The sequence below is a fragment of the Ambystoma mexicanum genome, chromosome 3q (assembly GCF_040938575.1).
Source record: "Ambystoma mexicanum isolate Mex_15411 chromosome 3q, UKY_AmexF1_1, whole genome shotgun sequence".
In the NCBI taxonomy this organism is placed as follows: Eukaryota; Metazoa; Chordata; class Amphibia; order Caudata; family Ambystomatidae; genus Ambystoma; species Ambystoma mexicanum.
In genome coordinates this window covers 310,316,279-310,342,366 of record NC_090926.1, presented here as the reverse complement: position 1 = coordinate 310,342,366, position 26,088 = coordinate 310,316,279, and the positions used below count along the sequence as shown (strand labels likewise).

Below are 26,088 nucleotides of genomic sequence, written 5' to 3'. Positions count from 1 at the left end.
ATTCTGAACATTTCCACCAGTACCCACTTTGTCCGGTAAGACGTTCGTTCAACATCCACCTAATGCCACTCCTCCACCGCTAAATGTTATATTCCTGCATTGCATGTCCTATTTCTCCAGTGCGCATCCTAGCAGCCAGTACTGTCGAACATACTCCTGTGCATGTTAATTATACTGGGCGCTTTGGTACAGTGTCCAAACAACCGCCAGTAACTGTTCAGATTATCATATTGTTATGCCCTCAGTACTCCATAGAACTACTTCCTAAATGCAGACGCTCATTTTGCTTAGAACCACGCTCGTTATACTTGTTTTAACCTAGATTGTTCCATCTTACCAAATTGTATGTTACTGCTTAAATTGTCTGCACACTCCTTTCCCTCAGTCCACACACTATTGTTACCATTAGCCAAACCATCCAGACCTTTACTCGCTGCACAAGCGCTGCGTTCATACCGCATCTCATGTACCCCGCTAGAGCATGTGCTCCAATGCAAACTCACGCCTCTCCTAGTGACCGTGCAAGGCCCTCTCACTCCAAGGAGCCTCCCGGCATCAGGTTAGGGCACTCACTCACTAGAGGTCCCACCCTAAGATACACAACTCTTACCTTCTTCAGCTGTATCCTGATACTCCACAGTAACTCACAACATCAAGCTCTCACCACTAGAATCAACAACACCAGCCTTTACAAAACCATGCCGTTTCTCCCAGAAACCATAACCACCTAAAACACAGTCTGCACTAGGGGCTCTTTCATCCATGTTAACACACGCTTTACCCAGTTACACTGCCCCAGACATCACACACTGCCTTGTCCCTCACCATTCCTCCCCAGCACACCAGCCTTTCCATACGCACCTCAGCCCTTCATCCACACCCTGCCTCCACTAGGCAGAGAACGCCGACTATGCCTCTCATCTAGAACCGTTCACAACACCGCCCTATTGAAACCCTCCCCTGCCTCCACAAGGAATGCCAGACTCTCAGGACGCACCCATCACGAGCCCCCTCACACCAAAAACCAGCATACCTCTCCACTATTGAATACGATAGTAATGATTAAACCCCAAATGACTCAGGCTAAGCATGACAGCATCATCCAGCGAATCACAATCCCCAACGACACCCCGTAAAAAGCACCCAACATCATAGCCATCCACCACCAGGCCAACTCTACTCCTACCCCTAATCCTCCCCAAATCAGTCAGCCCCTCTCAGGAGCTCTACTAAACATAAGATCCCTTGACGCCCATGCCATTGACATTCATGATAGTATATTAGAACTCAAACTAGATTTCTTAGTGCTCACTGAAACATGGCTACACAGCCTCAGGCCCACAGATTTCACTTGCCTTCCCTCCAGAGTATACTCTACTCAGAGCGGATCGACAAGATGCCATACGTGGTGGGGTGGCAATTATTTTTAAAACATCACTGCAATTAAGGGAATGTAAAATGGAAGCCCTACCAGGCTACAAACTCCACTTGCTTAAACTAGCCATTCACCCCAAGGCAACAATGAACATCTTAATAGTAAATAAAGCACCGAGCACCTCTAATAATACTGACATAGACTTGCCTCTATCACACCTCTTCTCAAACCTAAAACTAAATAAATCCTCCTAGGAGACCTCAACCTAGGTTACAATGACCCAATGGACAACAAAGCCACAGCCTTCCACAATGCATTTCTAGAAATGCAAGTTACGCAAATTGTTAATGCCCCTAACCACTCAAAAGGTAGAATCGTCGATTGGATACTCACCCTAAATACTGCAGTGTCCATAGTAAACATCCTTAAGATGACATGGACCGATCATTGTTTAATCAAATTTAACAAACTTAGCCGCCGACCCAATAACAAACATTTACTGCTGTACGCATACTGGTTATGAATACACGTAAACTCACTCCTGAGAATCTGAATCCTCTTCTTAATAACCTGCTTAACTCCAAATCGATAAGACATTGTTAACTCGGACAGTATCTCATTCATTACCACCACTGCCTGAAAACAGCTATAGATGAAATAGCACCTCTTAAAACCAAGTTACCCAAGCCCAAACGCAGTTCACCCTGGTTAAATGGCGAACTCATTGAACTTAGAAGAAAAAAAAGAGCCGTAGAACATTTATCCAGGAAAAACCTCTCCCAGAACTCCAAATCAAACTCCAACAACACTCCAAAACCTACAAACTTAGAGTACTCCCCCACAAAGCCGACTCACTCAACTAACATATCTCCAATGCGGCTTCAAATACCAAAGAAATATTCACCATTATCAGAGAACTTGAATCCCCCATTTTACCCACCTGCCCAGTCATCAAGAGTAAAGCTTGGTATACCACTATCCAGGACGCTCTCTCCTACAAAGTGAATACACTCAAACAAAATAGCTTCGCAAAAAAAAGCTTTTAGAGAGTACAGCCAATTCTCCAAATACACCAGAGATCGTAACGAGTTTGGATGCACCGGAATTCCAACTGCAAAGTTGACAATTTCCCTGCCAAAATAGTCAAAGACTGCGCCACCACTCTAGCACCTAAAATCCCAGCATCCATAAAAGTAGCGTGGGTTACACCCCTACTTAGAAAACCTACATTAGACCCCACTACCCCACTAATTATAAGCCTATTACTACAGTGCTGTTCCTCCTCAAAATTGACAAAATAGCATAATCCCAAGTGCAATCCCACCTAGAAAAAAACCACCTAATAGGGGACAGACAATCTGGCTTCTGTCCAGGACAGAGTTCTGAGACAGCCCTTCTGGATCTAAAAAACCAGATGGACGCCTGTGATGCTGGAAATGCATCGGAGGGACAGGGCCTCCATATCCTTGTCCTTTGCTGCCTATCGTGTGTTCTGTCATGTTTTCCGCGCAGGAGTTCATGTGGGACTCCTGGCGGTGCAGCTCTCTCTCTTTTGGTTTGGTGAACCGACCCACGGGATACCCTTACGGCACCCATGGGTGGGCGCACAACCCTGTGCCCCTAGTGTATGTTTTTGGGCACATGTGGGTGGCCCGCAGAGCAGGGTATGGGCTGGTGGCAGCTCCATGCTGAATTTGACAGGTGCTCTGAGTATCCTCCATTTTGGGATACCCAGGCCCTGCCATTGGAATCAGTTGATTCCTGATGGAAAACAAGATGGCCCCTGTGGCCTCTTGATTTCTATTGCCTGTTTTGTTTTCCCAAAGTCCTGGGAAGCCCTGACTCTGTCCCTTCCCCCCCGACTGGCTGTTGGGTGGAAGTTTCATATATGGTGTTGTTGTGAAGTCCAGTCCAGACTGGCTGGAGCCTTCACAGTGACTGTATGTTTTGGGTACGCCCTGTGGGTGGCACCTGGGTGAATGGAGTGTGTGACCAATATGCACGTCTTGTTGTGGCTGTCTGGTTTCTGGTATGAGAGACAAAGACTGAGACAGCCCTGCCCGAAACTGGCCTGAATGCAGTGTGTAGTGTTGAATGGCTGGGTACTTGTCCCAATCCACATTCCTTGTTGCGAGTGTCCGAGAGAGAGGAGAATGGCCTGAATGCACTGTGTGCCTGATTGGCTGGCTGACTGCATGAATGCCCTTAAGTATGATTGGCGGCTACGTGTGACCCAGCAGTGTGGATGAGAGACAGGATAGTATATCTGGGGACCTCTCACCACTGGAAATTGTTCAGAAGCTGTGTCTACACTTGAAAAGTAACTGGAACTGCTGATCCTCGATGCCCAGCTGGAAGAAGAAGACTTGCTGTTGCATTTGCTTCGACCTGATCTGAAAGCTGCCGAATTCGTCTAAGACTGATCCGAGAGAGGACCTGGTAAGGCACCCTCTTCCCGTGCTCCGAGGGACCATCGAGCACCGCTAACCTTCGCCGAAGCTCCCTGGAAGTCAGACCCTCGAAAGGCTGCCGACCCGAGACGGGACCGCTGAGGAGAACAAAGCAAAGCACCCGGACTTCGCCGCTGTCGAAGTCTATTGCCGTCAACCAGGGTTCGCAGGTTTGTGTAACCGCTCGAGGCCTGTCGAGGTTGTGTTGCCCACCCGTGGGGACCACTTGACGCTGTGCCGCCGAAGACCGGAGCCGTCCGCTCCTCCGCCTAAGAACAGTTGAATCGAAGGACTCCCTTGTCCGCAATGTCGACCGTTTTGTCCAGCCGTAGAAAGTCGAGGACGACCAACGCGCCGAGGATGATCTGCCGGTGGGTTTCCCGCCACCTGAAGGCCACAAAGACTTCAACGACTCGACCCCCTTGGTGGGCTACAGTTCTTCTGAAACTCTTTGCGGTCCTGAACAATCCATCACCGAGGTGCCCCGCATACCTCATCCTCGCAGGACGTCACCGACGAGCACCGCCTGGATCGACGTTGTGGTCTCGGCACCCTTGAACTTCTCATCGCCGCCGTCGACGACAAGTTCACCATCTTCGACGCCTCTCGACGATCCGTGGCTCCTGCTTTAAAGGGAGTCACTCAAGAAGGATCCGTCGACGCGTCTTCGAAGAACTCTACTCCACCAGGTACATTGGGGGGTAAAACATTATAGGAGGAAATAAGACTATTGAACAATATATGGACTGGGCTTGTGCTATATATCTTTATTTTACAAGTTGCCCAGGTGGGGGGGATCTCCACACAGAACTGTGTCTAGTGGTAGGGGCCAGAAATCTGCCTATTGTTTCAACCATCTTGCGTTCCTTCCTATCTCTATTGCTCGTTTCCTCGTTATTGATCTGTGTGACATTTTAACCGTACAGTTGATGCACTTTAATGAGATTTGATAACATTGGTGGTACCACTTTAGAATTGTATATATTTATCATTGTTGATTTCCGAGTACAAAGTGTGTTATTGTGATCGTGTACATACCTTTGAATATTAATTATATAAAGACTGTTTTCAGTAATACAGTGTGTGGACATTCCTTTGTGGGGGTTCGGGGACTACGCTGTACTTAAGAACCAGCCCGCATCACCTCCTGAGAAGCTAGGCCTTGATTGCTCGTCCATTGCTACCGCTTGAGAATCTTGACTGGGGTCCTCTGTGCCTCTCCTCTACCATATAGAGAGCGGAAGTACAGGCACCCCCCACCAGTATCTTCACAACGCCATCACGGACTCCGGCAAACTATACATCCTACTACTTCTAGACCTCTCTGCGGCCTTAGACTTAGTCTACCATGACAAATTATGCCAAACCCTAACCGCCAACTTCCATTTCTCTAATAAAGCTAGTACCTGTATAAAATCCTTCCTCTCTGACCGCACCTCCAGAGTCACCATAGGTGACGAAGCAGTTGAACCCATCCAAGTACCTCTGGGAGTACCACAATGTTCCTGTCTTTCCCCCACACTCTACAACACTTACACAAAATTACTCTTCACGGCCCTAGATGCCATGGTAGTATTTTACACAAACTTTGCAAACGACACACAAATACGTATACCTATCACAAGTATCCTCGAAAAGGATAAGGCATGTATCAACAAAATCTACTCTCTTATCCAAAACTGGATGGCCAACAATAGCCTCTGCCTCAATGGAGAAAAAACAGAGATCCTTATAGTCGGTTCCCCAACCCGCCTTAGCAAGCTCCACCCAGATTACAAATCCATAGTCAGACGGCACCCCCATCACCATTTCTCACAAAGTCAAAACACTAGGAGTTATACCTGGACCACAGTCTCACTATGAATAAAAATATTAGTGCACTTGCCTCCTCCACAGCACACACAGCTAAACTTATCACACTAAGCAGGCCTCTTCTCTACACAGAAAACTGCCTTACACTTGCAAGAGCCCTTATCCTAACTAAGATCGACTAGTGCAACATCCTCTTATTAGGCACCTCAAAAAAGAATTTGAACAAATTGCAACTCCTTCAAAATAAAGCCCTCAGAGCAGCACAGGGCATCAACAGAAGAGAACACATCGCAACACAGAAGAGAAGCTCACTAGCTTCCCGTACAAGCAAGAATCCTCCATAAAACCCTTTCCATCACCCATAAATGTATTTCAGATAATGTCCCTATCTACGTATGCCAAAGAATCTCACGCAAAATCATGCTCAGAACACTCAGATCCAGTGCCAACACACACCACAACACTCCTTGCTTTACCACCTCCAGGTCAGGGAACGCCAGCTTCCCCATAGCAGCCCCGCGTATTTGGAACACACTACCCCCCTACCTATGCAATGAAACCTCCTTCCCAAAATTCAAGAAATTATTTAAAACGTGTCTGTTTAATAAATACTAACTTCTCAAGATTCTTCCACCTCATTACCTTCATCTTCAGTCATACTTCCTCCGCCTCTAAGCGTCTAACCCTTCCAAGTCTATATGCGGACTTCTTGCTGTCAATATGTGCAACCAAAATGTGTAACCAATACGGATAACCAGAATGCTCTTTGTATGGCTATGTAACTGCCTAAAATGCCTTAAAACAAATTGTAACCTACACCGTGATACCTAAGGGTTTGGGCGCATCACCAAATGCAATAAATAAATAAAGAAATATATACATATGTCCGCGATAGAATCCAGTTGCATGATGCTCCACAACCTTTGCCTCGCTTGATGCGGTTAATGCCTTTGACTTCGTTTTCTGGGACTGGATGGATGCGGTTTTACGCAGATTTGGGGTTGGTCATGGTTTTCTCAGATGGGTGCAACTGATGTATTCAGAGCCTATGGGCAGAGTTAAAAGTGGTAGATATATTGGCACCCTGGGCGTTGCAGAGAGGTACTACACATGGCTGCCCAATGTCACCAATGCTATTTATATTAGTGCTGGAACCGCTGGTGGTATACACAAGGGAGTTTGGTGCAGACAGAATAATGGTGGATGGGACACAGCACCTTGTTTCGCTATATGCAGATGATATCCTTTTGTACCTGCAGGAACCTGAATATAATTTACCACTTGTTAACTCTCAGGTATCTCGTTCAGCAGAGAGAAATCGTGTCTTTTCCAGTTGGCTGTAATGCAAACTAAACAATTGGAGGACTTAACTGTGCTGGGCTTTCACTGGGTTATGGACTCCTTTCAGTGCCTAGGAATAAACATATGGCATAAGATTGAACATATGTATGCGCAGAATACAGTGCTGGATGGGATAATAAAATCCATAGGCTTTTGGAGGAAGCTACCACTGTCAATGATGGGCTGAGTGACATTAAATGGTTGCCTTACCCAGTTTGCTATATAATGTCCCGTTCAATGTCCCAGGTGTTAGGTAAGATTTTAACTTTAGAGCTAAATCTACCTCACTTGTGAGAACCCCAGAACATTTAGCTGGACTGGTAGATAATTTTTCCGTATACCTCAGCGAGTGGGAACATTTTTCACCCACACAGATCCTTTTACTATTTTTATGGGTGTCATTTCTTAGACTCTCCGTAGTGTCCTTTTAATTTTATGCTTTTTGACAGCTTTTGGTGTATACTTTTTTATTGTTACAGGGTTGCCCTTTGGGCTCCCCTTTTACCTTCTCTGGCTAACCTTGTGAGAACTACAGTTCCTAAGGGTAGAAAGGATATTTCTATCCCTTCTACATTTTGTTAGGTGAAACTAGCACACCCCACCTTATGTGGAGTGCTGGGGAGATACAGTGCTAGTGAGAAAGGGTATACATTGTAACAATTCTGTTACAGGGACAAACTTACCTTAAATGGCTGGTGGCAGTGAACCTTTTGAGAAATTCAGTGCACCTCTACCGCAGGCTGTTTTCAGAGCTGCGGTAAATTTACTTACCCTAAGCCTGGGTGCCCACCCCTGGGTGCCCATTTTACCAAAATGGCCAGTCTTCTTTTTTTGCCATTTTCGTGCTTAGTGTCCCTTCTGGGTCTTTCCCCGGTCCGCCAGGGCAGGAAAGTCCTTTGTGTGATTTTTATCTTCGGCCAGAGACCTAGGTCAAGCATGCCCCGGCTCCATAGTGTCTGTGAAGGCAGGAAGCAAGGGAGGAATCCGAAACTCTGCTGCCCTTTGTCTTCCAGCCTGCCTGTGAGAATCCAGTTCAAACTAGGAGGCTGTCTGTCCTGAAAGGACTGCCAACCCCCGAAGTTGGAATGTAGCATGTCTGTTTGATTGGCTGAGTTCCTACATAAAACCCTGATCCTGGAAGCTGAAGAGGTAGTTGACCACTGGACTTGAATCCGAAGAGGAAGATGAAGAAACCACGGCTGAGATGATTTCCAGTGACCGGAGAGCCTGCGGTATTACCGCAGCCTGCTGTTACCCTTCCTTTCAAGCGACCTGGGGACTCTGAAAGCGACCCGGACCCTGGTAAGACCCACTGGACTCAAGAAGACCTGCATTTTGTACCATCCCACGTCGTGCTGCGTCCTTGCAGGCCTGCAATACTCTAGGACCTCGAGCCATTGTGCTTTGCAGGGTCTTCCAAATTCCGAACCAAGCTGAAACTTTAGTGGCATCCTGAAGGACCTACAGAGACGTGATTCCAGTCCTTGGAAGTCCCCTCACCAGAGTGCTGGGCCAGATTACAGACACAAATCCAATCAGTGATGTTCTGTCTTCTTCTGGCTCCTGAAAAGGGTGGCAAAATCACAGAGCCGCATACAGCTGCGAAGAAACTCTTGCCTGGGGCCTCCCCCGTTGATCTCTGCTGCAAAATCCCTTCCCAAGTCCTGTCTTCTGTCTTCGTGACAAAGGAATCCATCAACTAGGTATTTGGCTGCAGATTCAGAAGTCTCCCCTGCTGCAACTCTTCTTCTGGGCTGAGGTACTGTGTTGGCTGGGGTATTTACTTACCTTAAGCCTTCGTGATTCCTGTGTAGCTTTGGGGTGTTTCCTGTGATTGGAAGACCTCTCAGTTCACCCAGGCCCACTGCTGGAATCCTCCTAGGGTGTCTTCTCAGAAGTCCCTGGATTGATTCAACCTCTTTAAAGTGTAATTCTTACTTGTTTGAACAGTCTTCCAAAGGAACTCTGACTTTTGCTACTTTTGTGCCTATCCTGAACTGCCTGTACGACACTAGAGACCTAGTGACTCCCTTCTGCCACTGAGAACGTTCATGCTCCAAGAATAGGGAAAGACTTTCTAAGGATTGGGCCTGTGGGCTAGAAAAGCGAACAAGTATTTAAAAGCTTACTTACTTGTGAAAGAGTTAGTTGGTAACTGTAACTCTGAGAGTGAGCAGTTACAAAAGTTCTTACCTTGAATGTGTTATGCTATTCTGAAATTATATGCAATGTTATTTTACTCACATGTGAATTGGTTGTGGCTCTTCCTCTAAAGTAATGCTGTGGCTTCAATTAACTAATTCTTTCAGAATATCAGTGTGTAAGTTCATAAACTGGGTTTTGCTTTCCCTGGTATGTTCTATACATATTCCAAAACAGTCTTAGTTTTCTAAATAACTGTAAGTTGCTGGTAGCTCCTTAGCTACCACCATCAAATAATAAGGCAGTCCTAGTGGCGTCTTTTCAAATAAAACGGCCTATACTAAAAAAAACGATTGCCAATCCTCAAAACTAAATACAAAAAAGTGTGGGATAGGTTTCACAATAAATAAATAAAGAAATATTCACAAGAAGAAAGAAGTATTCATAAATGATAAGTCAGAGTGTGGTAGCCGGGGGTCTCCCTTCCCTGGGTTTTATGCACGGGACAAGGCGGAACTCCTGAGCATAGCACATTTTCAAGCTTTCCCAGCACAAGACTACAGTTTCCGTTCTCAGGTATCAGGACCACCAGTGGTTAAGTCTCTTCTACACAAATTCTCAAAATGTTCCTTTCTGCATGTACATTGGGTGACGACTTTTCAAGCCTAGGTCCCCCTCTTCAGGGTTCAGACCCCTCTCGAATATCAGCTTCCCTCCGTCGGGTTCACTACGGCTTTTTCTCAAAACAATTTCACTTGTGGCATTCACAAGTCTTAATGTCTTTTTAAACAGCTCACTGTGGAGATTCCTCTGACGGGTTCACTCTTGCCAACTCTTGACAATCATATAGTTCTTTCTCTTTTCTCACTATTTGGGATTCATCTCCCTTAGCTTTCCCATTCTGTGCAGGTCAAAGACGTTCGACAGTACACAGGAGTTTGCTAGACCCCTCTATGATCACTTTGACCTTTTCCTTGTGGCTCTCCTAGGGCCTTCTGGCATCAGTAGTTTTAACAAACGGGGATTCAACCAGAGTCTCTAGAATGAACACCAAAGTTGTGCCGAACCCCTCTGCAGCTGGTTTCCCCTTAATGTTAACAGTTCTTTGAACTTTCCTTATTTTGCCATTTGCAACTTTCGTTCAACAGTTTGGTTTCTTATTGGTTCTCCCCTCGACTCAGCGGCTGTGATGAACAGCTTGGCTTTTCTGGTCTCTGGAGTTAAGGACGGTACCACGGTAGCAAGCGTTGCGCCCTTTTCTGTTTATCAGTGTAGGCATGCTCCGTGTACCGTTGACATCTGCTGCAACACATGCTGGGTATTGTTCGCAGTTCCTTCCACAGAGGCTTTGCGGGTCTGGGACGGAAAGGGCAAGGTCGCTTCTCTCCTCGTCACCCTTTTGGATCTTGCCACCTTTCTCCTCCTCTTGAACTACTGTGCTTGGATAGCTATCTCGTTGCATGACCCGCCTTGCTCGTAGTGTGCTTTCGTGCTCCACCTTTTATCCCTGTGGGGAAGGGAAAGGGCTGTCAGGAATGAGTGGTTCTGGTCAATTGCCTAACTCTGCCTGACCCTTGTGTTAGGACATGTCAGATAAATGGCTCTAGTGTTAGTCTGTTGTCTTCCATGGTGTAAGAAAGTGTTTGTGTCGGAAAAGGGGGAGGGGTGCAGAGTTTCTGAGTATCCTACGTGGTAGGCTGGGGAAAAGGTGTTATAAGAAGGGTGATACTGCGTCTCACCCGTCGGTGTGCCGCTTCCACTCCCCGAGGACCCCCCCCATACAGGTGATCCTCCCTCACTGGTCCACCCCCAGAAACTGGATCGAATAATGATAGCCGTGTCCTGGCCACCTGGATGACAGATCCCCGTGGACTAGTCAGGGAGACACCTTCAGGTTTCTCAGAAAAGGAAAGAAGAGAAATACATTTTTTTTTAATAAAAAGGAGGGTCTAATAAAACAGGGGTAAAATAGCTAAGCATAGAGATTGTTAAACACACCCGAGATCGCCTCATACTTATGGTGCTGATCCTTAGCGTGGAAAGACACTCTCCCTCCTAGATAGAGGAGAAACTCAGCAGCCAATCATCTACACAGGGGGCAGTATTGCTCTTCCAGAATATGTCTCTTAGCAACCAAGAAAGCCCTATAAGCCCAAAGGTAGCACAATACCAGAAGGAAATAAGCCTAGAACACCAATAAGTGGGCCTCGGGGTAGAGATAGGCCCAAAACCAAATCCACTCTTTGGAAATCACCATCCCAAAACAATTGAATCTTCCTGCATGACCACAACATATGGAAGGTGGTACCTACATCACTCCTACAATTTCAGCAAACATCCTCACAACACAACTTGCACGTCCACATCCTCCACGAAGACCACTACAAATCGTGATCAATCTGCTGCTCCAATTCAACCTTGTACCTAACCGGGCCCACACATATACAGTGCCACTCAATGTCTGACAACAAACGGCTTAAGTCTGAATCCCAATTGCATCTACTGCATTGTAAGGGCAAACTCAGGAGTAATACGTTTGTACAAGGTGGATGCAGAGAGAGCCGTGTTCTTAGATAAGAGCAAGACTGCGGGCGGGGCATGCATGGCAGCGATCAGGGAAGAAAATATTCAGCAAAAAGGCCCCTCAATATGCAATAATAATGGCAGTCTCCTGCCCTCAGCTTGTACTTGAAACGCAAGAATTCAAAGTCAAGCATATTCTGACCATCATGGACCTGTCCAAGCCTCCAAATGCCAGCCTTCTGCCACTTAATCCACGATAAAGCGCAGGTATCATGTTTCGCAGTTGGGTTCCTCCACAAACTATTTTTAAAGTAAAGTTGTGTGCATTAGGGAGGACTAACCAGAAATGACAACCTATTCACAAAGCTTTGGTAAATGAATGTAGTTAGTTGGAGAATTTGTGGGCTTGATTATTTTAAGCAAAATTGATTCAACATTTGATTGTATTTTATTGTAATGGGAGCAGTGAAAAAAGGGTGCAACATCCGCCCTATACAGCAGATTAGAGGAAGCGCATATTTGTTATGGAAATATATTTAGCAGACACAAATAGTCCATCTTTTACCAAAAGGAGAGCGGATTACACAATTCCTTGGACAGACAAGTACTGCTTTTCTAATACATAAGAAGACAACTCTCATACAGCAGAAAAGAAAGTTCATTGTGGTTCGGCTGGAAGTAGCTTGGATTTTCAAATGGCTTGTAAGTTTGCGCTATATTCTGTAAAATCTGCAATTGGTTATTTATAACGCGCTTAATACCCAGAGGTTTTAAGATCGAACCCGTGTTGCTCGACATCGTCTTGTTTCCAAGGCGAGGGCGTTGCCCCTGAGCTATCCTCCCGAGACGATAAAATAATCACTTGCTATTAAACTATTGGTTTTACAACAATTCTTTTACCGTTTGTGTGAAATAAACCTCAAGGCCATAATGTCTTCAGTAAGGGCCTGATCTGAGAGCATTCTGTTTTCACTCACTGATTTATTAAGTATGGTTTGTTAGTAGGCAAAAACCATAAAAAGTGTTTATCACTTTCACTTAGAGCCTCATCTGTAATTATTTAAGAAAGGGAAGCAGGGTTTATACAGAGAAATCCCTCTAACTCCTTTAAGGAAAAGTGCAGCTGGACACCTGGTGTGGGACAAAGAGTACAGAAGAACAGCAAACAAAAGAATGAGTACAAGTCGCATCAACATTTTGGTGATGGACATAATTAAATAATTCTCACATCCTCTCATGGAAATTTGATCCACAGTGTGTATTACAATGACGCAAGGCAACAGAAATCAATTAAACAAAAAAGGTACTGTGAGAAACCTGACGGTGTCTCAACAGCTAGTCCCTGGGGATCTGTCATCCAGGTGGCCAGGACACGGCCATCGCTTTTGGATCCAGGACCTGGGGGTGGACCAGTGCGGGAGGATCACCTGGGTGAGGACATGTCCTAATACAATGGTCAGGCAATTACTGCTGACAATTACACACACATGACTTCCATTACACTTCCCCCACACAGATAAAAGTCGGAGCACAAAAGCACACTCTGGGCAAGGCAAAGAACATGAGGAAGCAGCAGTTCCAAGATGGCAGTTTAATCCAAGGCTAAAGATGGCAAAACCGAAGAGGATTGCAAGGAGGGAAGTGCCTTGACCTTTTCAACAAACGACCGTTACTTTCATGAACCTTCGAGAATAGGAAACGCAAGACCAGGAATCAAGGCTGAAGGATCCTGCATTGTGTGTCGGAAGTATCCGGGGCTCTCCCTCGTTGATAGTCAAGGCGGGGAGAATCGTTTGTCGCTGTGGTCCTGTCCTTGGCTCCTACAACAAAGCAGCGCCAGTGAAGTCAGCACAGCCGGTGAGTTGGGGAGACTGATACCAGACCGGTCTGTGTTGAAGCCAAGGTTGCAAGCAGCAACATTGTACAGTGAAAACAGAAACGAACAGTGTGTGAAGCGTATATGGCAAGCAACGCGAACACAATTTAACAGCAGATGTGTGATTGAACTTTGAAGCCAAGATACAATGCTGTAGACAGAGTGGTCCAGCACCACATGGGTGCTCATTTGAAAGTTTCTGTTAGGTATCCAGCTGAAAGGTGGCAAATGGGAAGAGTAATAAATAATTGTGAAATCAAAGTGGTCCTGCAACAGGTCAAGCAAAACCCAGTGCACATTCGAAAGTCTCCGATAGTTGATGCTAGATGAAGTTGGTCCAAGCCCGGCGCAGGGAGATCAGCTAAAAGCTTTTGGTTAAAGCAAGTTTGTGTAAAGTTATATTGGAAATTGGAATTAGTCTGAGTCCGGCGGAGCAAGACTAATTGAACATTGTGCTAAAAGGGATCTGAGCCCGACTGAGGGTGGTCCGAGATCTGAGCCCGGCTGAGGGGGTAAACCGTGAGTCACACGAGAAAGAATATCTTACGAGAAATTGAATGCATAAATAATTTACTAACATTGTGTTGAGAGGATCTGAGCCCGGCTGAGGGGGATCCGAGGTGAATAGTGAATCGCCTAAAAAATTGAGTACTTGTGAAAATCTGAAAGAGGAAAGGAACTTATCATTTGTTTGTCACATCAGTACAAGACTCCACTCTTAGTATAACACTGTACCACCTGAGTTCCAGTAAGAGTAGACCGAATAGCCAGGTTTATCTTAGGAGGGAGAGAGGGCTGTAGAATCAGTACAATGAAATTGTAATACAAATGATCCAAAGAAACACTGAAACACAATGTTTAATTAAATACAAGTAGGCCCAGATAAATCTTGGGGGAAATAAGTACTATCACAGATCATATAAACACATTATAGAAAAACACAACACTATGCTTCTAGGTACAGAGACCAAAGGATATAACCTAATTTGGAACACCTAACAGGACTTCTAGGGAAGTCAAAGGAAATAGTTACTTTTTAGATTACTTTCAGTAATATAAGGGTAGTCGACCCTAGCATTTGTACTGTGACGCTCAGCAAGAAATCACTTAGTAACCCAACTGGGCAATATACTTTTTATGATTAGTGGAACACTTATCCCGGGGACAGTAAAATACCTATAACTCTGATTCAGGATAACAATTATTCTAGGGGAGTTGGACCTTGGGGTGTAATATTCAATTACAGTTGCTTTTCAGTTCACAGACTAAGGGATGCAATAACTAACTTATTTTAGGATAACACAGTTATGCTTAAGGTAAGTAAAACCTATACACTTTTTACAGGAGCTAGGGGAAGCAAGACCCAGTTGGGGCCACTCATACATTTATCCTAACAGGAATAGGGAAGTGAAACCAACAGCATTGCTTTTAGGAAGTGGCACAACCAAATCCCAGGTGAGTAATATAACCTTACATCTACTTTCTATTAGAATGGCGAAACAGTTTCTAAGGAAAGAAAGATGTTACATATACTTTTCAGAATGGCAGAACATTTCTAAGGTAAGTAATAACTTGTGTACCTGTTCACTCTCAGAGTGAACAGTTACAGTTGTCGCGTTCTGAAACACTTGTGTACGAGCGCGATAGAAATAAAATAATCAAAAAACCAACTTCTTTTGCAAGTAAGTACATTTTAAACACTTATTCTCTTTTCTAGGTAAAAGGCCCAATCCTTAGAAGTGTTTCCCTTATTCTTGGAGCGTGAGTGTTCTCAGTGGCAGAAGGGGGGGTCACTAGGGCCTAGTGTCCAACAGGCAGAACCTAGTGAGAGTTCCTAAGGAAGACTGTTAAAACAAGTAGGTACTTTACTTTAGAGTTAGTTGAGAGTCCAGGGGCTTCAGAGAAGACACCCTAGGAGGATTCCAGCAGGGGCCTGGGCGCACTGGACGAGAGGACTCCTAATCACAGAAAACACCCCAAAACTACACAGGAATCACAAGAGACTTAAGGTAAGTAAATACCCAAGCCAGCACAGTACCTCAGAACAGAAGAAGATTTTGCAGCGGGAGGACTACAGGATCTGCAGCCCAAAACCAGGTCACTGTATTCCTTCATCAAGAAAACAGGACACTCGAAGGACTTTTGCAGCAAGGATCACAGGGAAGGCTATAGGCAAGGTTTTCCTCATGGCTGGATGGGGCTCTGTGGATTTGGCCCCTTTTTCAGGAGAACAGAAGAAGACAGAATATTGTCGGTCATAATCTCGTCGTTTGCAAGGTCCAGCACTCTGGTGAGGCGAGTTTTCGGAGTGGAATAGTGCCTCTGGAGATGCAGCAGGATGCCCCGAAGTTTCAGCGAGATTCGGAATTCGGAAGACCGTGCACAGCACAATGGCTCGAGGTCCCAGGTTATTATAGCCCTGCAAGATCGCAGCACGGCGTGGCATGGCTCAAAATGCAGATCATCTTGAGTCTAGTGGGTTTCACCAGGCTGTGGGTTGGGGGGTCATCATTTTCAGAGTCCCCAGGTCGATTGGAAGGAAGGGCTACAGCATGCACCGGTTACAAAGTAGGCTCTCCGGTCGCTGGAAACCGTCTCAGCCACAAATTCTTCCTCTTCGGTTTTGGTTCCATGGGTCAACTACCTCTTCAGCTTCCAGGATTGGACTTTTACGTAGGAATCCAGCCAATCAAACAGCCTTGGAACATTCAAACATGGGGGGTTGGCAGTCCTTTCCCAGTTTGAACTGAAATCTCACACTCAGGCTGGAAGACAAGGGCTGCAGAGTTGTGGACTCCTCCCTCGCTTACTGCCTTCACAGACACTGGAGACTGGGCGGGGAGTCCTCACGAATATAAAAAGCACACAAAGGAATTTCCCACAGGGAAAAACAAGACAGGGGCCATTTTGCTCAAATGAGCACTCATGGGTGCCTTTACCGGTACTGTGCAAACAGCCAGTGGTAAAGGTGCACCGAATTAATAAAAATGTTCACTGCCACCAGCTATTAAAAGGTAAGTTTGTCCTTGTAACAAAAATGTTACATTTAAAATGAGAAAGGGGATACTCAGTATCTCCCCAGCACTCCACATATGTTTGGGTGTGCTGGTCACACCTAATAAAATATAAAAGGGATCCAAAGATCCATTTTACCATTGGAAACTGTAGTTCTCACAAGGTTAGCCAGAGAGAGTTAAGAGGGGAGCCCCTAGGGCAACCCACCAACAATAGGAACATATTTCAAAAAAGTCGTCAAAGAGGATATCCTTTAAAAGACACTATGGAGTCTATAAAATGACACCCATAACAAGAGTAAAAGATTCTGTGAGTGTGGGAAAAGGTTCCCACTCACAGAGGTATAAGGAAAAATAATCCACCAGCAAAAGCAAAAAAGTTCTGGGGTTGACACAGGTCAGGAAGATTTATCATTGCTATGAAACTCTTACCCAACAGCCACTCTCCTGAAATCATGCTCTAACCTGCCCAGTCTGTGTCACTGCCCTGCAGCTGCACAGTGGAGGATCGTTTCTCTCTGTGTATTACAAGACTCGCCCTGATGAAGGAAATAATTTCCGAAATGCATTGGCTTTTTTAGTCTAATACATGTGGATTGTGGCAACTGCTTCCTCACTAAGGATTATTAGTGATAGCTTTTTGTTTGAACTACTATGGATAAATCATTTTTGATATGAATCAGAAAGACTCATCTTCCTTTCTCTAAGAAGTATGGTATATTATGGATACTTGAACATATTGTCGTGAATCAGATAGAAATACGTGCCCATCTTGGGCCCCATATGAGAGCGGTTGTGTGACCCAGTATTATTACTTGGTCTCCAGCGTGTGTTGCAATTATAAGTCCGGGTGTCTCCAGACTTGTCACAGCCAGCTCCTTTTCAATTGGATGTATATTCTTTTTTGAAATATTTGATTTTTACTTGAATATTCTGAACATTTTTGAATACATGGTGGTGCCCACTCTCTTCTCTGTTTGTTTCTAACCTGCCTAGCCCACCATGAGGCTACATGTATTGCATTGGTCTGTACAAGGCAGACAGGATATTCCTCACCTCGCAGCCCATCCGCAGTTTGAAGCCCTGGTCTTCTCGAGAGATTCCACCAATCACAGCCACGGTGCGAATCCCCAGTGGCTTTCCAAACTTTATGGTCTCCTCCTCAATCTGTTGAGCCAGCTCACGGGTTGGAGCCAGGATGATGGCATACGGTCCCTGGTCAGAGTCTTCAATCCTGCAATGCAAGAGTCATAAAAATGTCCACGTCAGAAGAATTAGATTTACGGCTACAAAATCAACCTCAGGATGACAATCTCTCTGCATACTGCAATGGGCATTTCTTTACAACCCAGGGCAGATGGTACTTTTACCTATACACGCAATTCTCCTAGGCAACATACTCTCCTTATTCAAAACATTCACTTATTCGTACATGAAGCAATGTACCCAAAAATAAATTTCAATGTGAACATTCCAAAATAATATATTACATATTTATGTTTGAAAAGGGTCAGCACTAAATGATGGTTCCCCATTTCCACTAAGCAAGGTCATCAGTTCTCTTGATAGCTTAATGATTTCGAAGCAATGGTAGCTCATAGTGACTCTTGTTAGCCATTATCACACTTTTTTGTATACCGATTTACAAAATGTTTGCCACAAGTTTCTTCATCCAGTATTATAAAACGGACGTTCTCTACAATATTTCGTCTTTGCTAAGGTAACATATGCACTTTTTCTCTTGCTTCAATCCTTTATACCATCTTCCTGGAAAACGCCTCACTTTTATTTGGCAAAAGCATATGGGCTTATAACTTGCCAGGCAGATCTACCATGCATTTTCTTAAACAAGCAATCAGCCTTTCACTATAAATGCACACTAAAACATCCTTAAAACATTTCCTTTATAGTAATATTTTGTTGAAAAAGATAAGACACTTTGGAAAAATCAACTCTTGGTTTCCTTTACAACACCAAAAGCAAAGGTTGTCATAATAACTGGTTCTGAAGCAGAACTTGACACTAGGATAGAGCTAAAATAGTCTCTGGTGGCTGATTAGGAATATAAACATATCATGACAACCACATTGCTCATAAGTTATTAGTTACACAGACCATTCATGTTTCTGTTTGTTAGAATGGATTTCCAAACTCTGGCCTGGACAGATGTTTAGGAGGCTACCCTCATTATTGTGAACAGGGAGCAACTTCTGGGAAACCTAGCCAAACCAATCAAGGTAGCATGGAGAGAGACCAAGGCTAAATCTCAGGCGAGGCGAGTGGGGTTAGGGGCCCACAATGAGTCCACACAGTGCAACACCAAGCTGTATTAGACAGTTACAAAAGTAAGACATGTATTATATGCACAGAAAAAACATGAAGAATGACTACTAGCAAGGAATATTAGCACACAATACTAAAATATTATACAACATATATACAGTCACTAAAGTGGGTACAGAACAATCCAATAACCCACCCCCAATACCTGAAAGGAAGGGGAAATGGTTATAGATAGCACCAACTGTACACCGGATTTACAATCCTAACTTTAGAAGTCTAACGCTGGCAGCTCCAAGTAGTGAGAGCAGAGTTTAAAGCGCTATGGGCTGATGACATTTACAAAACACTTCTACTATAGCACATCTAACAAAGCATCCCGACTCTTAGCTTACAAACTGCAGGCCCAAAGGAATATCACCACAATTGTGACTAATCAACTTCTGGGGCACCAGTGGTCCAGGTATGAATATCAGTTTCTAAACTATCAACCAACCCCACACCTCTAGTACACCAGAAGGAATCTGAACAGATTGGAATACAAGTGAATTATAAGACCTCCTTGTCCAATTTTGGTAAAGTGGACGCAAAGGCAGGCTCATCTCTGTAAGGTCGTGGATCGTTGGTTAGTTGCAACTCAGCAAAAATGCAACTATTACCTAATGATAAAAGGGACGGACTAGTCAAGGTTGTATTCACATATTTACTTTATTTTTACTACAATAGAAAGTTCTAGCACACTATAACTACAACCCACACTGTAAAAAAACAGAGGACAGACAGATTCACAAAGGAAAGGGATGCCCTCTGGATACTGACAGGAGGGTAGTTGGTAAAGTCATCAGTCTTATAGTTCAAGATTATTTGGTTTCAACACCAAAGGGACAAAGGGTCGTAACTGTGTCTAGGGGCCTTAAAAGAAGGACCAGGGAGGCAGAACCACAATGTACCCGGCGCTGAAGAAGTTATTGGTGCCCGACGGCGTCTAGGCGGTTCCAGGGCGATTTGCAGCCTGTGAGACAGTTCGAGGTGGGAGACAGCTGAGGGCACCAGGCGACAGGTAGTTCAGCTAGCGAGGCTGTCCAGCGCGGTGGCTCAGGGCCAAGAAACGTCTCTGTGCTGGTTAGCAGATCTGTATTGCTGCTCGACTGTGGCGTGACAACAGTCGGTGGTGCAGCCGGATGCGGTTCGAGGACTTGACTGTCTCGAAATTGTCCTTAAAAAGTTGGACGCTGGATGATGCTTGTGTGGCACCCCTCTTAGCTTCTTCGCAGAGTTTGTGTCCTGTAAAGGCAGTCGGCCCAAAGCTCAGGAGGGTGCTAGCAGGCAACGGCCTTGTCCTTTTTGTCCAGAGACTCTGTCACTTCTCACCTAGGAAGCTTGCTGTCAGAACCTAGCAGGGCATGCTGTGTGCTGGCTGGGTACCGGTTCTGGAGCTGCTGGACGGGTCCTCAAAGTCTGGTATCTCCCTCTGTTCCCTGGAGATGTTTAGGGGAGGGATCTTACTTCCCTCTTGGAACTCCTGGCCTTCCTTCACTGGCGGAAGATGTAAGGTAGACTGTACCTTCCGCTTGGGTCCAAATGAGTCCTCCTCCTTACTCCTTACAAAATCTTCAGATGATCTGATCAGTGAGGGGCTCAGCCCTCTTTGAAAGCCAAACAGGCCCCAGTGATTGGTGTAGGTTAAGCCCACCTTATTGAAACAATCCTGGGTCCCCTGGGTCCCTCTAGTCTCCCTAATTAACTGAGCCCTATGACATATTGGTCACAACATGGGTCTCCTTTGAAGTATGGGGTTGCAGGCAGACTTTCGTCTCATACAATTCACATACTTCCCTGCTCTGAAAGGAGTGGTTCCAGATAGGACATTCACTGCCCTTTCATACCAAGGAGGTGTTAGTACCAAGTCAACACATTGCATTACAAAGAGGTGTTGGTCTCTGGTCTCCATTGTCACTTCCTGCACCCAGGCCTCCCGGAGGCCTGCTAATTAACATTCTTCAGTATTCGCCGCCACAAGCAAGGTGTAACAATGGAGATAAAAATCCATGGGGCCTTGAAATCCTAATGAGGCTGCCCACGGCTAGAGGCTTTTGATGTACCCACAGCTGTCAGGTGTCAGCTACAGATGACAGGGGAAGGCAGCGCTGGTAAGCTGTGTCCTCCCAGAGTACATGACTATTTTTCTGCTGTGCAGTGAGCGTCGGAAATATGTGCAGGAATGGCCCCACATATTTTCCAGAGGTTGATCTCTCATCATTCATTCTTTTAAATGAACAAAAATCAAAAAGCCTACGGGAACGCACTATCCTTGTGCGGATGGTCGACTTCCTCATAGAGGTTGTTCAAGCTATCCGCTCCCTTACAGATAACAAAGGCCCAGGCCCCATTGGGATTACAGCTCTTTCTTATAAGAAATGATCAGTAGACCTCTCCCCCACGATTACCCGAACTGTTCAACTCCTTTGCCGAAAAAGTGTCCATCACACCCACAATGGGGGAATCCACTCTCACGTTAATCCCTAAGCCTGGTAAGGATCCCGCCCTATGTTCCTCTTTTAGGCCGATTGCAGTTCTTAATTACGACTCTCGAATATATTTGAAAATCCTAGCCACAAGGCTGGCAGCATTATTGCTGCAGTTAGTAATGGAAGACCAAACCTGGTTCATCCCTGGGCGCCAGCTGTTCGACAACATACAGCGCAGGATAGATATCTCAGCATGGAAGCACAAGCACGCAATGGCCCTACTTTCGATCAATGCTGAGAAAGCGTTCGACCGGGTGACTTGGATGTGCTGGTCCAGGTTATTACAGGGGTTTGGATTGGGTCCTAGTTTTTGCAGACTGGTACTTGTCAGGGAGATCATTATTATGCTTCATTCCCTCTCCTAATTTTTTCTGGACTTCTGGACATTTTTCTTTCAATCCAGAATGAGTGGAACCTTTTTCCACTCATTCATTCTTATGGGCTCTGTCTTTGGGAACTCATTCTTTGTAATCTACCTGTACTATGGCGTCTGTCGGCTCTATAGCTCTTAACGGCATCTGTGTTTTACTACTGAAGCACATAGCTCCTTATGGGCAGTGTCGCTGGGGACCCTTAGGGTGCTGCTTTATATCCTCAAGAAACTACAGTTCTCATCTCTCCCAAAACTCTATAGCTAGAGACTGGAACACAACACCTTCAGTTGAGTGACAACGGGATACTTAGTGTCCCCCCTTCTCTCTGCTCCTGTGCCACAGGAGCAGACAATTAACTAGTTATGGCTGGTGGCAGTGGACTATTGTGTATTTTTTTATACAGCAGGCTATGTTCATAACCTCGAAGTGCACAATAGGGGCACCCAAGTCACAACTTGGGGCCTCCCTTCTTTTATTGCCATTACTAGCGCGGTTGTTCTTGGTTAGCCCTTCTACCATTCTGGGAGGGGGGGTTGTGTTTGTGTGTGTGTCTGTGTGTGTCTGTGTGTGTCTGTGTGTGTCTGTGTGTGTCTGTGTGTGTCTGTGTGTGTCTGTGTGTGTCTGTGTCTGTGTGTGTCTGTGTGTGTGTCTGTGTGTGTGTCTGTGTGTGTGTGTGTGTGTGTGTGTGTGTGTCTGTGTGTCTGTGTGTGTGTCTGTCTGTGTGTCTGTCTGTGTGTCTGCCTGTGTGTCTGTCTGTGTGTCTGTCTGTGTGTCTGTCTGTCTCCCCCTCTGGTGGGAACCAATAGGTATCCCCTGCCTATGCTCCAGAGTGCATGAGCAGGCAGGAAGTGGGGGAGGAGTCTTCCACCCCCGATGTCCTTTGTCTGCCAGAGTGGCTGAATAGGTCCAACTCCCACAGGGGGGGGTCTGGCTGTCCTGATTGGACAGCCAAACACCCCTTTCTGTAAAATTTATGAGAGAGATTGCAGAGGAGTGTGTGCTGGAACTGTATAAAAGGTGAGGCTGGAAGCTGAAGTAACCGAAGAAGAAAACGACCAGAGACACCTGCAGACTCTTTGCAACCCCGTTAAGCGACCACTCCTGTTCTGACCCTGTTTTCTGTACGACAGAGGAGCTCCGGAGAGGACGACTCCTTCCCTTTGGCTGGTGGGAACAAGATGAACTTTGATTTGAGCCAATTCCTGAGGTCTTTTCAGTTTCCAGAGCTACGGAACCCCAATACCAGGAGACCTCCTGCCTTTCGAGTGCATCATCATGGAAAAGCCGAATCCATCCAAATCTTTTCCGAGCCCTCAAGGAAACTGCAGATCTGAACCAACTCGCCCAGACCCCCTTGTCAAAGTGCGGGACTGCAGGAAGCGAAGAAGACTGACCACGCGAATTGCGTCCTTTTGTGAAAAGGTACCAAAACCGCAGAGTGAATCAAGAAGTTGCTGAAAGTCGTGCCCCAGGTCCCCCCTCGAACCTGCTGCTGAAAAATCCCGTTCATTGTCCTGCCTTCAGTCATCACACCAAGGAATCCAGAGGTCGGGTCCAGAGCTGCAACATTGCGGAGCATCCACCATGAACATTTCCTTCTAACCAAAGGTACTTTGAGGAAAAGGGTACTGATTACCTAATTCCACAATGTCACTACAGAGCATTGGAGTGCACCCAGGTGTCCAGGGCAACCCCTGTTACCTCCAACTCAAGCCATTGCTCGTTTCCCTTTAGCAAGTCCTGTAACAGGGTCTCCAACGTTGGGTAAACCTTCTTGTATCTTCCTTCCCAGGGACTAAAAAGTATCCACAGGAACTTTTGATTTCTTCCGCTTTACAAGACTATAAACCAATACGAACTGCCTTTTAGCTAGGGTTGCGTTCCCGACTTGCTGTGCTGCGAAACTGCCTCTTAACCTGAAGCTCTGCTAGGATAACACTAACCAACAGTTTTCCTTCCCAAAAACAACTATCTTATATGTGTATGCAGACTAAATGCAATTACCTTATTATTTTGTGGCTGCACGGTTTTACCGATATAACTGTCAAACTCCTATAACAATTGTATGCATTCAGCAACTACCAACTAAGAAGTGACTATTTGAAAGTATTGAAAAGTATCTACGTGTGATGGTTTATTGAGCTAAGTATTTAACAGCGACTCTTGTGTAAATATAATAAATCTGTATTTTAATATACATTTATGCGTAAGTGTTTCTTTAAGGTGCTTTAGTTACTGGGTTCAGTGTTCTTAATTACAGCTCATATCGTCCTCTTAAGATAGACCTGACTGCTATGCCACTCTACCAAGATCCCGAGTTTGTAGAGAGTGATACTGAGAGTTGGGGATCTACAAACCACTGGGATAGCTTACTAAAGTCTTACCTCAAAGTGGGACTTTGGGAAAACTCCCCTAACACACACAGACACTCACTTGACACTCCCGCGGTTCCTCCTCTGAGTCTTGCCGTGCCGGTCAGCGCACTCGTGTGCGTCGCAGGAGCTGACATTTCGATTTAGAAAGACCGCTCTGCGTGGTTACAGAGCGGTCTTTCTAAATGGATCTTTTTTTACTCGTTTTTTAAAAACGACTTTTTGACTTATTACCATGACTACAGCGTGCAAGCAAAAATAGCACAAAATTCTGCAGACCATGTCCACTGCCACCATCCATAACTATAGGATTGTTACTGTCACAGGAATGTTACAGTAGCTGAGAGAAAGTGGATCATAGGTAGCCCCTCAGCACTCCACATAAGGTGATATCTCAAAGGGAAAAGCTAAGAAGGGTAAAAAGTATGCTTCTACCCTGAGAACAGTAGTTCTTAAGGAAAATAAAAGAATATAAAAAGGAGAACACAAAGGGCTCCCAGCAACACTGCATATAGGGTGCTGAGTGCTGCAAAAGTGAAACACAGAGGCCTTTGAAAATGTATGGAGGAAAGCAAGTCTCCACCATAAAACACCCCAAGCCCAGCCGGCGGACCCACCGGGCTGAGGCTGCCAACAGCACATCACTGCTCTCTTGCACTTTTCCAGCTTATTCCTACTAACCCACCCCCCTAACCCACCGCGCCAGGGGACCACTTCGGTGGTGATAGTGCGCGGTACAAATGACCTTTTACATTAACATTAACATATTGGAAGCGGCATGCCCAGCATCTCCACCTGTTCCGTGCTTAGGGTGGGTAGACCTATATCCAACAAGGTCTCATCAATTTCTCAGTTCCTATCCTCCCCCTTTGCATCATATAGAGTCTGGTAAAACTGCTGAAACACTTCAATGATTTCCTTCTGCGACCATCATAGTTCCCCACATCCATCCTCTATCTCAGTGATCCCGCTCTGGTTCTCGGCCCTTAGACAAAGCCCTGCTAGCAACCTGCCCGGCTCATCTCATCTCCTTGCCCATGCCCATGCAGTTTCTTTATGTAGTTCACATAGTTACATCTGCCCAGCCGCTCCCAATGCTCCTTGCATTCCTGCCTTAGCAAGACAAGTTCCCCTTCCACTTCCTCCCCCTTTGGATAGGTTCCCTCTAATTGTTTAATAGCTGTCTCTGCTTCTGCTAACTGCTGTATTAACTCCCCCTGGATCCCTCCAGCTTTTGCGATGGCAGCTCCCCGTATGACCACGTTAAATGCATCCCACAAATTACCTCGACATTGAACTCCTCTATTTGTTCAGCCATTCTATTTCGGAATGGCCCATCCCGCATGTGGGCACCAGGGCCGGCTGAGCCCACAGCACCCATTATATTATCAAGTGAGAGTGTGACTGGAAAGCGTTCTCCCTTCATATGTGGCACTCACAAATCCGCCAAGCTGCTCTGTCCCCATGAAAAAATAATGCATCTGCATATATATACCTTGTGACCACTGGAATAATACGAGAATTCCCTCTCGGTACCCTTCAACCACCACCAAACTTCTCTTAACTAAAACTCATCCAGCAGCGTTTTCAAGACTTTTGGTGTCGAGGAAAGTATGGTGTGCTTGCTGTCTGACCTATCCAGTATCGGATCAAACGTACAATTAAAATCTCCGCCCCAGATACACATCATCCCACGGAAGGGCTCTAACCATGCGTACATGTAGGAAAGGAATGCAGATGCATCATGGTTAGGAACATAAGTGTTGACAATACATACTTCGTTTCGATCCAAAAACCCATGCACCAGTGTCATTCTCACTTCATTATCTATGAAAACATCCACCACCCAGAAAGGCACTGCGCAGGCTACCCATATAAGCACCCCTCTTGCATATGTGGAGAAGGTCAATATATACCCTATCCCTCCCCATTTTATTAGTACCTGTGCCTGTCTCTCTGCTGTGAGGTGCGTTTCCTGTAGCAATGCCACCCCAATTCTTC

General features: G+C 45.6%; 1 protein-coding gene across 1 annotated transcript in view; it reads right to left on the bottom strand.

Annotated features, from left to right (window-relative positions):
* The window catches only part of DDX23 (DEAD-box helicase 23), a 607,483-nt gene that overhangs the window by 74,973 nt on the left and 506,422 nt on the right, over positions 1–26,088 (bottom strand). The window contains exon 12 of the mRNA XM_069653852.1: positions 17,590–17,767. Within this exon, the coding sequence (XP_069509953.1) occupies positions 17,590–17,767 (178 nt within the window). The remainder of the gene's footprint in view (positions 1–17,589; positions 17,768–26,088) is intronic.